Source organism: Amphiura filiformis, chromosome 2 (genome assembly GCF_039555335.1).
Source record: "Amphiura filiformis chromosome 2, Afil_fr2py, whole genome shotgun sequence".
In the NCBI taxonomy this organism is placed as follows: Eukaryota; Metazoa; Echinodermata; class Ophiuroidea; order Amphilepidida; family Amphiuridae; genus Amphiura; species Amphiura filiformis.
Genome location: NC_092629.1, coordinates 53,391,944 through 53,405,135, shown reverse-complemented (window position 1 = coordinate 53,405,135; position 13,192 = coordinate 53,391,944). Strand labels below are relative to the sequence as shown.

Sequence of the window (13,192 nt, the reverse complement as noted above, 5' to 3'; positions counted from 1 at the left end):
TCATAAGAACTACTTTTATTTTCAATTTAAGAACTACCTCTTTTAAAAGGTACATATATATATCCATCTTTGGGGTAAAGTGAGTTTCAGTTGGACATTAGACTGCGTGAGCATGTGTAGAAGTCATCGCTCTCCTTCCGAAGGCAAGATGCTGCACTTTGTCGTTATAGCAAGTGCGATTCTTCACTTTAGTCTCGCTTATGGTGAGTTTTACCATGGTTTTACATTATAGGCATTTTATTTCATATACAGACAGATTATGTCATATTTTAGCTTGAATTTAAGACAGACCTCAATCGTTGACATCGGTCAAGAAATAAAGACACGGTGATCCAAAATCTCAAGGAAGATACAAAATCAAAAGTTGCAGTTTGCTCCTTTGCATGCTCTTTTGATTTCTACTCAAAGCATACTCGAACAAGAGAACTATAGCGCTGCACGTGCTATTAAGGGTAGACGAGGTATTGTTGGTCGAACCAACCTAAAAATCGATTTTCTTTATTAGTATCTAGATCAATATATTATTGAAAAATAACACCTTGATGTTTTGCAAAAGTTCATTCTACAAACCGTATACTCTGCAAACTTGCTTAATTTATTGTTGGTAATTAGTTATGTACGTTTTACAAAAGTGTTGTTGTTTCAGCCCTCTTCACAACGTAACTCAAGAACCGCAAAGTATATCTGTGATATTTTAATTCTTCTACACGCTCGCTATGAATTGAGCAATGCAATTTTTGCCAAAGCTCACTAACATTCGTAAGATGCTGTGAACTACCAAATCACAACAGTTTAAAATAATTAATAACCTTAATAATAATATTAAAGTGCGACTTTTGATTTCGTTCATTCCTTAGATTTTAGATGACCGGTTCTTTAATTCTCAACCAATTTCAACAAATGAGGTTTTAAATCAGAGCTTAAGGGTACAGGTATTGGCTTTTTAACATTTTTTATCGTTGTTTAGGATAGGGGTAACATCCCAGCAAACACAAAACGTTTTTGACATCATTCGCAAAAGGTTATAAAAGGTTGTCAAAAACGTTTAAATGTCGGGTTATATAAAGGGTATATTAAGAGTATAAAACGTTTTCATAACCTTAAAAAACATTTTTTGATAATCTACTGCTCAGCAAACAAAAATGTTTTACAGAAAACGTTTAAATGTCGGGTTATATAAAGGGTATAAAAACGTTTTAATAACATTCCAAAAACATTCTTGAAAACTTGATACAAAACATTCTAAACAGAATGTTATTTTGGGGTTGAAAAATATTTTGCGAAAAATGTTTGCCCAAAATATTTTCAATTTCAACTTCATTGTATATTGGACATCGTATGTTAAATTTTGAAATATGGTGCACTGAAGAATTAAAAAAAAAACGCTTTTAATAGTTGTAGGTCTCTCTGCGATATAGTGCTATGAGTTAATCAAATATATATTGTTGTCTTTATTTTCTATTGTTTTTCATTGTTCCATTTTGCTTAGCATAATTTAATTACTTTTGTAATTTCATCATGGAAAAGGGTGGAATGTCTTCTTGAGTAATTTTGATTTTCAAATCTATTAAAGTTACTATATTTTTGCGTACAGTATAGATGGTCGAAGGATTCACTTTATCATAATTGTTTGCTTGTTTTTGTTTGTTTTATTTCTTCTTTAACCTGGGACACTCAATCAGTTGAAACACAATTAATCATCTGTTCTTCCTTGAGGCCCAGGGAATAATACAAAATATGTGAAGAAATCAAAGACGTCTTCGAGGAAAATTGACCTTTTCGGTAAATCCCATAACCCTTTGCGAGTACACCTGAGAACTCGTCATTTGACGTCACGCCGACTTGCAATGCGCAGTAACGATGTTCGATAAACGATGTGCGCATCGGCGCGGAGCGGCGTGACGCTGAATGACGAGTTCTTAGGTGTACTCGCAAAGGCTTATGGGATTTACCGAAAAGGTCAATTGCAGTTTAATGAATGACTAACTCCATTTTGACATGTGGAATTAAAATTGTGAGCCATCAAAAAACAAACTTTTTATAGGAATTTTAAATTTAGCCTAAGTACAAACGGTTCAAAAACCCTTTTAAGAATCGTGCACACTTTTTTTTAAAGTCGAAATGATAATGTTATGGATTCGTGTATTTTCCGGTCAACTTGCACAAAACATTATATGCAGAGATTTCCCGTCTTAAGCAATTTCATCGTCGTATTGGTGTCTGCATCATGTGTTTGATGTCTTCTCTAAAGGTTTTGTGCTATTTTTACGTGAAATGGCCATTCAATTAAAACAAAATATGTAAAGAAGAAAAGGAGTAAACACATAAATTTTGAGGTTTATGTTTATAGTCTATATACTTCTCTTCGGTAACGGCCTAGTTGGGCAGATCACCGGAAGATGAAGCAAAAGATCAAGTCCCATTGATGCCGTGGAAACTGTGTTTCTGAAGTTTGGAATTAAATCAAAATACTGGACTATTTTTAACAAAGCTACGTTGCGTGTGATACCATCACACTTCATCAGGCAACTGACCCGCTGGACTGGTCCAGTATTTTGATTTAATTCCAAACTTCACATACTACAACTGGAAAACATTCATCAAAGTCTGCAAGTTGCTAAGGGCTTAATCGCCGGTTGCTAACGAAAATTTAATTGGATTACGTAACATGTCCCTCACTGACGCTGCACTGACCCTTGATGGTGCAGAAAAGGCACAGATTTGAATGACAATTTTAACAGGAAAGAATAAGAATCCGATGCATATTAACAGAAAATCTTACTTGCATACATCCAAAGGTTTGATTTGGTGTTTAAAAATCATCACGAGCGATGGTCAAATACCGGCACAGTGGCCATGTGAGTTTCATGCACAAACCTGTTGAATTCGGACAAAAATCACCCCGAACTTTCATTCATATTTCAAAATCAATTTAAATGTCGTCGTTGAAACTTCAGATTTAGGTAGAGATAATATTTCCTCAAATTGTTGCCAAATAGCATCCATATAGGCTCTAGCAAACGAAAGTATAGAATATTTTCGTGTCGCTATGTAAAATTGACTCGGTAAATTTACCCATCGTAATCAGCTCTGTCAGGCATATTCAGTGACCTCGCATGACCTGCCGGGGGAACGCACTACATATGCGATGTTGGGAGCTGTTTGGGAGGGTGAATTTATTCAAAACGCACTACTTCGGCTAAAATCATGAGTTGTTTAAGTATTCTACCAGATACCATTTATGTATTTAAACTAAATTTGCTATTTTAATGTAAATTCAGATAATATTTTGGGTAAATGGAAAGGATTTTTTTTTGTATCGGCGACCCCCCGATTGACAATATTTCGATCGCATTTTCTACTTTTGATTCTTGCAACTTTATCTATATATTTCTACAGCTTCTGAATAAGTGCATTAATTACTTAAGTAATTGAAACATTCTTTTCACAATATTATGGGTATTCTACTGGGTTTTTTTTTCATTTATTTAGACGCAAGTAGATGTAAATTTCGACATTATTTCAGAAGTTTGGTATCGTTCGTATTTTCAATAACATTTTCTAAGTGTACGCACACATTTCATATGAACTTTACGGGACAAATTCACATTTTTTTCAAACCATATACGTTTAATGCTCAAAAAATATCAGAAATTGTCCAATATATTACTCTCAAAAAGTCAAAAATGGGGCAAAAATGTCGCAAAGAATTAAGAAAATGCTGAGTATCATGTGTAAAATACCATTGCATGTGATGATGTGTAAACATTGCATTGCATACAGTACAGTGCTGTTTACCACAGTCAACATTAATAGGTAAATTTTCACGGGAAAATTTTCTGGACACGTGACCAATGCGTATCAATGTGAGTGTAACCTCGAGCCTGATCTCTGACCCCCGGCGGTGACCTCGCTATTCAAGTCTTAGTAATTTTGAATTGGAATAGTATTTTTGACCGCAATTTTGATAGAAATTTGTGCATTGCAAATTTATTGAATATTATGTTATCTTAATTTTTTTTTTTTTTTTTCAAAACGTAATTTCAAAAATATCTATCTACGGAAAAAAATATTTATCTACGGAAACTCTTACCATAACATTATTAACTTGCGACAAGTAACTTATTTTGCCTCAAAGAAGGAATTCTTCCTATTCAAATACATTGGAAGAACACCCGCTGTGCTCGGGGTCACATTCCATAATGCTAATATGTCTGCGCCCATGGGTGTCACGTGTCCAGAAAATTTTCCCGTGAAAATTTACCTATTAATTCTTGTTTACCAGGTCAGTGTGGCCATGCATGGGCAACAATTTACGTCAGGTTCTACGCCCTGTTTGTAAGCTTTTTAGATTAGATACGTAAGAATTATTGAAAATACGAACGATATATTTACTAAACTCTTGAAATATGCGAAAATTTATATCTACTTACGCCTTCTTTGGGTCCAAAATGTCACATTTTCCACCCCGTCTTCGCTCGCGCAAACAATAACATCCCATCGCCATTTTTATCCAGGCAGCATGGTGAATATGTGACGTAGGTGGGTCATTTGCATACACCACACGTGTTAGTCTCCTCCGCAGCCAGTTTGGTTACGCTCCCTCCACACACTGTGTGGAGGGAACGGAACCAAACTGCCTGCTTTGGAGACTACACATGTGTGTAGAAAACCTGGCCAATGAAAATAGGCGCCAATATTTATTACTGAATATTGATGAACATGGGCAGTTACTCAGTTGTTTACTGCATACCAAATATGGTTTAGACCTTCATGAATATTTATATTAACTTCTTGATTGACAGAAAGTTGGTGACACAGTTTGTAGAACGTTTGAAAATGGGCCGTTCAGAATCGGATTTTCTTAAACTACTCCAAAATTACGCAACCGTTTACGGTATAAATTACAGAATAGTTTCAACATATTAAAACAAGTTTAATTTGTAAAGAAGAAAGAAATTGATGCAGATTTAAGGAAAATATGACGGAAAAACGAAAATGACCTTGATGGTTTTGATACCTTGTAACGGTCAGTTTACTAGCATTTCATTCAAACAGTCTGCCGCCTGGACAACCAATTCTTTAGAAATGCTTTGTCGCGCTAAAAGTCGATCGATAAAATCAGCACACTTCAGAGATACACCTTTTTGCTATGAAATTAATTTTCTCGGTCAAATATAAAGCAATATTTTTTTTTCTTCAGTAATGTCAGTTAAAAACTTGGTGCTTGGATATAAATTTTTTTTTAAATCCTGGTGTTAAAATTAAGCATCAAATTGTGTCTTTTAGTGTGATATTTTTGATTTTTATAGGCCTTGAATTCGCCTGCGAGCTTTTTACGGAATTCATGTTTTAGCGTCTCAAACTAACATAGTTTGCTAAAGAAAGATATTTCCCACCTCTGTAAAGCACATCGTGTGGGTCTATATGTTATAGTTTTGTCAGAATTTCGGTTTTTGTTTTACCCTTTTTCCATTCAGTCTCCGAAAATGTCAAACTAAGTAAAAGTAGGCAATGGTGAGTACTTTTATCTCGAGAGCAACCAGCAGAAATAGTCGATATTTCCTTTGTTGTTATCCAGGTCAATTTTTCATTGAAAGCAAATTGCCCGACCAGCGATTAAATCCCCAATTGGGTGTTCTGGTTAAACATGATCAGTAGGAGCGCTATAGGTCTGGGAATTTCTTTGCTATATTGAAGTTCTGGCAACACTATAGCCATGCCGGTATTCCTATTAAACCCAGGGATATCGATCCACAATGCTAGTATTAGCCTTTAGATTTCACGTGTTGATTTAGAAATTTTTTCAGCCGACAGTGAAAGATGGTGAAATCAAAACGGAAATTCTGACAAAACTATGATATATAGCTCACGGTGATGTGCTTTAGAAAGTTGGGGAAAATCCTTCATTAGCGAACTATATTACTTTGAAAAGCTAAAAGGTTGATCCAAGAAAAAGCTCGCGGGTCGAGCTGAAGCCTATAAAAATCGAATATCTTACACTAAATGACTGAATTTCAGGCCTAAGTTTAACACCAGGATTTAAAAAAAATCAGTATCAAGCATTATAGTTTTTCCAGCCATTTACTGAAAAAATGAAAATTATTGCTTTTCATTTGGCTGAGAAAAAATTTTTGCTCATTTTGCTCATTTCAACACCAATTTCGATCGTTTGTATTGCCTCATTAAATGACTGAGTGAGCCTTGCAGAACAAAAGAATCGGTTGTGCAGGTAGCTGACTGCAAAATGAAAACGTCCTTGACGGCCCAAAAAGGCCTTAGCAACCGGAGGCGAGTGCAGTCTTCGTCTTAACAATATAAAGTACACGGCTCTTTCCAGAGCCGTACTGTATTGGTAGACACGAATAATCACTACAAATTAATAAATAATTCCAAAGGGATAGAATGGGTCAGAGGATGATTTAAGCACTTCCCAGCAAGTCTTGCGGTTAGCACAGCTGTGTGCGTAAACATGACACCACTGCCCGCCCACTGCATACACACGTGCATGGTTAAATTTGAACTTGGACAGATATATTTACAATAAATACACCTTCAAATAGTTGGTCGATTTCACATTTTATGTTATCTACAGAAGGTGTGAATTATCATTCATGCATACATCACTTTAGATCTGAAATCGACCAAATAATGACGACACACGGGCAATTCTAAAACAACATCTTTTGCACAGAGTTCAATGGGATTTGAAAAGTAAAGTGGCAGTTGAAACTCTAGTGATAACACATTTACAGTGCATGATGGGGCTTCCTTAAATCATCCTCTGAGAATGGGTGATATTTCAATGTTTTGACAACTTTGATATGTAATAATTCAGGAATCATGAACATCAAGAAGGGTTTCAGTGGTTAGTTGCATTGTAATAGACATTAGAAGATTAGAAGATACAAACATAATAATTTACAGAAAATTTGAAGCAAAAAAAATATTAAGTTTGTTTTCATTTGTTCATAAAACAAAATTTGCGAACGTGATTCTACCAAGGGGCTGTAGGGGGCGGAGGAATGAGGATGTACCTGATTGGTTAAGGGGTACTACACTCTGTGGTAAATTTGTGACTATTTTGCATTTTTCTCAAAAATAATAACACACTGGTAATAAAAATTTATGTATATTATTGGGGCAAGGAATCCAATTACTACACTGAAATTTCAGTGACTCAAGACAAGCGGTTCAGTATATATGATAGGAAACGAGGTACATGCTAGCGGTACCTTATTTCTTATCATAAATAATAAACCACTTGTCTTGGGTCACTGAAATTCAATTGTAGTAATTGGATTCCTTGCCCCTATAATATACATAACTTTTGTTACCACTGTGTTATAGAAAATAGACACAAATTTATCGAGGGTGTAGTACCCCCTAACTTAGTATGTAAATTAGTACAGTACACGAACAGTAACCAATTAAAAATTGCTATGATATTTTCAAGTTTCTTAAAATTCTGAATGTTACCTTGGCTACATTTCAAGCTTGAATTTGAAGGCGAAAATGGTATTAAGCTGTTATAAATTTATCATTTTCAACAGAAATAACATGCAATGTGGCCGATGCTAGTATCGAAGAAGATGCGAACAGGTACTGTGGAATAATCACGGGCAAGTATGGTGTCTCTACTGCAGAACCAATCGGACCAGTACATTACGGGTTAGTGTTACCTTATGGTTTCTACTCAGAAATGACACATTACAAGATAAATTATTGTTTTGTTGTAACTACAGCCTGTCTCAAATATAATTGTGCAAATAAAAAGCGCCTTCTTTTGCAATTAGAAAATACTGTTGTGACAAGATGCTTACATCAACATCAAGGGCGTAGTCTTAGCTCTCGAATACCGTTTGTTCTGTTCAATTTGCTTATTTTAATCTCGAGATATGTTTACAACGAAGGGAAGAGGGCTATACATGTAAATCAATGATAGCATCAAGTTTATCAAGAGTTCATTCGTGAAACAAAAGAATGCATCAATTACACAACAATACAAAATTGTTTTTACTATTTTTACTGTTTATCATGATACATGTATAATGATTCTCTTTTTCCACTTAAAATAGATTAAAAGATAAATATATATTTCACATTCTGCTGTAAAATTTAATACATGTACTATGTCAATGATTTTATCATGGTAAATACCGTTCTCTTTGTCACCCAAGACATGTTAAAAGACAGACAAATATGCAACTCTGTTGTAAAATTAAAATCATGTTAACGAAATATACCACATTATTGCAAAGATTTAAAATTCTTTAATGATTTTCATCAAATCATAAGGGCATTTCCGAGTGTGCAGCTGTGCTGCAGCTGAATCCGACATTGCTTGAAAGCAACAGTTTAGTCCATTTTACAGTTTGGGCTTTAACAATATTGTTCGTGTACATGGCCCCTTCCTTCTGCGTAGCAATGCATCTTGCTGCCCTCTTCTTCAATACAATTATACTGAGTAATTGTTACATACTAATTTCTAATCCTACAAAGGAATGCTCTATTATTAACTGTACTGTACTTTTATTTGGATACAGCGGGAGACCCGCGCTTCGCGCGGGTCCCCGCTAGTTGAGTAAACGGGAGCGTAAACGGGAGTGGTTAGTAAACATGGTAAACATGGTAGCTCATGGTAAACGGTGATGATAATCATGGTGTCTTGGTGTACTATTCATCCAGTATAGCAATGATCATGTCAGCTTGATAATCATAAATATCCAGACCTGTGATAATGTTGTTACTCATTCAATCCATCAGATTACTTTTGAAACAGATCGTGACAAAATGATTGATCTTAACTTTATCCCAACAAACATAAAACATTAAGGTTAGAAGAGGTTGCTAGAAAACGTTTCAATTTCAGGTTATAATCGTAAGCAACATTAAAAGTTGCTGCAAAACATTTTAAGCGATTCCGTGTTGTTAATAGCAAGGCCTATATTCTAGCCAGGATTTAATTGCGAGGCGGGGGCCGCAGAATTTCCAAAATGTGGACATTCACCCACACCCTAATATTTAACCTTTTCGGGCTATACTGAACAGTTCTGTCCCTGTTGGCTACATTTTAACATTCCCTCTGAAAAGGGGACTTTCCCAAAATGGCTTCAAGGCCTTTACTCACCAAGTTTTCAATTCTGAGGGGACACAACCCCCTGCACGGCGCGCGACACAATGGTGCTTCGTGGCCATTCAAAAAGGTGGCGGCAAAAACTTCGAGTGTGCCCCCCCCCTTCGCCACTGTCTAGGCCTACGCGCGGAAGCCAACATTAAATGCGTCCATACCATGCGCGGCAATGCGCGTGAAACTATGGTGCCGTGTACGCGCAGGTGCGTGACTCGCCACTTACTGCATTTGACGCGTTTGCTGTCATGACCTAATCCATAAGGTTATTGACCTCAACGGCCTAGCAACCAACCATTATTTTTTGTTATTTCCATAGTGATTGAATAGTTTTGCAAAATGAACGTCAGATGGTTTAATGGCAATATGTACCCGATCAATGTACGCAAAAATCAGAGCTGAAAGTGAAAGCATCTCGGCGCCTGCTTCTGGACAAGATTTAGCGACTTCCTTTTATTTATATAGATACCATTCTATTCAATTTCCTAAAAAGTGGCACAAAAGGATTTTCATACATTTGTGAGCAGATCTCTGGATTGCCGAAACCAAAATGAATGAAACGAACGGTATTTAAAAGCTAGGACTGCTCCCTAAACGTTGATGTATTATTGATATAATTAAAGCATCATGTCACGACAGTATTTTCTAACTGCCAAAGATGGCGCTTTCCACTTGCACAATTATTTTTAGACAGGCTGTAGGTTGTAGGTGGCGTGTGGTGGACTGGCCCTTAACATACTGTAGGCCAACATTAGCGGACCTTGCTGTCTAGATTTTAAAGGCGAGCTGTCAATCACTCGCTAGCATAATACTAGGCGAGTGGTCGAATCCCTCTTGAGTAGACGCGTCACTCTCTAGGTCTGAAAGATCATTCATACCAATATGAAAGCACTGTTCAGTGACACCCCTCTTTCGTTTTTAGGGATTAAGGCTACTTTATTACGATAAATCGAATATATTGTAATGAAAGTGATGAAACTTGAATATAATTAGATTTAATTTTATACTGAAGAAGGAGGCGGCCTATATGCTTCACTCTAGCAGGGCGTAAGACAATGCGAAACACAAATTAATATATGCGAGGATCGGAAATAAACGATGCAAGCTCGAGAAATTATAATTTAAATGGCGTGATTGGGGCTCGAGCAAACTGGCATATGAAAATATTGAGAGAGAAAAAATCAGGACTCAGCGGGGATTGAACCCCGGTCGCTGGACTACCGGATTACTAGATTTAATTTTAGGTGATTCGCAGATTAAATTTTGGGTGATTCGCAGCGAGCGACATTTATTGTCTTTGGCGAGTGTAAAATCGCTCACTAGAAAGTGATTTTGGGCGAGCGGTGGCAAACGAGAGCGATCGCTCGCTTCAAACGGCAAGGCCTGTTTAACCATTTTTGCAGCCTTTCCCATTCAAAATGGCACTATATTTTCAATGATTGCGTTTCCCCTTTGAAAGATCACACAGGTTGCGCCCCTTAAGTTTCTACTTTCATTTGCTTCATCAGAGATCATGACCTCGATCTATTTGTTTTTCCTGTTATTAGGGACCGATCGTTATTTACGACAGGGGGGGAATGGGTGTTTTGGCAAAAATATCGACAAAAAATTTCGCGTTCCCCCCTTGCGTCCGCTCAAAATTTTCGCGTTCCCCCTTGTTTTCCCAATTTTCTCCATTTAAAATTTAACAATCCCCCCCCCTGGTTCAACTAAAAATTTCAGGTTCCCCCTCAAGATCACAAAAAATTTCGTGTTCCCCCTAAATTTACCCATTCCCCCCCTGCCATAATAACGATCGCTCCCTTAGGGAGCTGGCATTTTTGCAAAATTACAAAAAGTCGACGTCAATAAAATTGATGACCCCCCCCACCACCACCACCACCACTACCGATACACCTTACCCCTAAACAGGCTAAAATTGTTTTGAAATCAGTCTTTTGGAATAAAATAAACACACTATCTGTGGTCATCTTAAGACTCCTTACATTTTGGTCATCAACAATTTTATGACCCTCCCCTTAAATTTATGACCCTATTATATATGCCCCCCCCTTCAGAAGAAAATGCCAGCCTCCTTAAAATAACGGAAGAATAAAATCAAGGCATATCTCGGTGATTTCAAATGATATGTCTTATATTTTAGACATGCCTCTATATGGTTGTAAGATTATAATATAATTCTCAACTTAAGTCTTGGGCAATGGCAACATCTACTAACCTGTGGTAGATTCCTATACTATACTGGAAGACAGAGATAAAAAGACTAGTTTGCGTCTGACGTCATCTGTCAATCAAACTCGAGCACGGTTTGTTTACAAGTGTCGTGATGATGTGAGTTGATGAATGCGGCGATAAAACCGGGTGCCTTATTGTTAATTTTGCCCCTTCAAACATACAAACCATCAACAGTTAGGTCTTTATAGTAGGAAACTTTCTTTTGCGAAGGCACCATGTCAACAATGCCTAGAAAAGTTGCTTTTTGCCATGTAAAAGTACGTAATATTTCGCCATTTTGTGTTATTCCTTTTCTCTGATCAGCACCAGATAGATCGGTCTTCGTTTTACGCGCTATTAGCCTGTGTTAACCAATCAAGGATCGTAATTGACAGTGACATCAGACGCGATAAATTCTTTTTTATCTCTGTCTTGAATTATAGTTACGATGTATTTCGAGACTCAAGCGTCAAAATGTTAGTGAAATGAGCCCCAGATGTTGAGACATAAATTGAAAATATATATTATTATGTTGATATTTCATCCAGAAATAGTCAGGAAGCAGGCAGCGGTGTGGTACTCCCGACTGAAACCCAACTTAACAATGCACTGGAACAGCTGGAACTAGTGAAACATGACATTCCTAGCGAGAGTGACATGTTTGTTGCTGACACATTTTTATTTGATACCGGGGACTCTAGTATAAATGACGACAATCGTGAAGGCGGCCTGAAAGGGAGATCATGGAGTCGGAGAAAGAGACGGGGACATAAAGGTGAGAATAAGATTTATTCATTTTGGTGAAAATATCTAGCCTTAACAAGCAGCCCCCTTACACCCCCACCTCCGACCGCAGAGCTCAAGTTGTAAACATCCTAACGAGTGCGTTCATCAGTGGCGCATCAAAAGCATCTGGGCCCTGCATGGACAAGGATCAGTGCAGCTGAGGGCCCTTTTAACATCTTTCTCTTCCCAATTTCATTTTTGCTTTTGCTCGGGGCCCCTGAACCCTCTGGCCCCATGGACTTCGTCCACCCTGTCCACCTCGTGTCTATGTCTTCGTTTCGTGTGGAGATCCTCACTTTCTTGGTATGTTGTTATACGCAAGTCCTCTGAAGTAATAACAATGTATACATAGCTATAACACCATAAACACCAACAATGCCCATTGCCCAATATTAACCTATAAACATCGTTTTCCCATAACAAGTTTTTGTATTTTGTGCTGTTGATTCAAACCTACAACTTGTATTCTTGTTGTCAGGGGATGGAAGTGCCCGCATAGCGATATCCGACCACAAACTCACACATTCTATGTTAAACGGGAATTTTGACAACATCCTTTCTTCCATTGGAGCGAAAGTGCACAATTCAAATTCAAGGAACAAGAGACAGATCGCTAGTGGTGATATGTTTCTGAATCTTCCAAAACGTGAAGGTAAGCAATTCATTTCTGAAACAGGTAGTATTTGAAGTTTGTTATAGTTACTGGTGATGTGTTTCTGAATCTTCCAAAACGTGAAGTTAAGGTGTTCGTTTTTGAAACAGCTAGTATTTGAATTTCTTTGACAACTGTAAGTCAAATTGTCGATCGACCCCTTGCTATTTATGCAACTACATTTGAAATGAATCGAATTGGCAAAGTTGCAAAACACCGCCTTGAAACGCGTGAAATGAGAGCTATACATAATTATAGACAGTACTTTGGTGAACAGTTTGCTAGTTATGTTATGTACAGAAAAGCGCATGGGTTCCATTCAGTCCAGCGATAACAGCTAAGTTAAGAGATCAACTGTGTTTTTATTTTTTGTAGTATTCTTATAATATTTTCCTGCTGGTTAATTTGAT

The 13,192-nt window shown here is 37.1% G+C and overlaps 1 protein-coding gene across 1 annotated transcript; it reads left to right on the top strand.

Annotated features, from left to right (window-relative positions):
• The first annotated feature begins 101 nt into the window (after positions 1–101).
• On the top strand, positions 102–13,168 carry LOC140141424 (uncharacterized). Its single transcript, XM_072163276.1, has 5 exons — positions 102–203; positions 7,554–7,671; positions 11,893–12,119; positions 12,609–12,782; positions 13,158–13,168. The coding sequence occupies exons 1-5, from the start codon at positions 113–115 to the stop codon at positions 13,166–13,168; spliced, it is 621 nt and encodes a 206-aa protein (XP_072019377.1). The 5' UTR covers positions 102–112.
• The last annotated feature ends 24 nt before the right edge of the window (positions 13,169–13,192 follow it).

Excerpts from the sequence above, each read along its gene's own strand:
- LOC140141424 (XM_072163276.1), top strand. The coding sequence starts at position 113 with ATGTGTAGAAGTCATCGCTCTCCTTCCGAAGGCAAGATGCTGCACTTT. Across the intron at positions 204-7,553 it reads TCACTTTAGTCTCGCTTATG|AAATAACATGCAATGTGGCC; the intron begins GTGAGTTTTACC and ends CATTTTCAACAG. Across the intron at positions 12,120-12,608 it reads AAAGAGACGGGGACATAAAG|GGGATGGAAGTGCCCGCATA; the intron begins GTGAGAATAAGA and ends TCTTGTTGTCAG.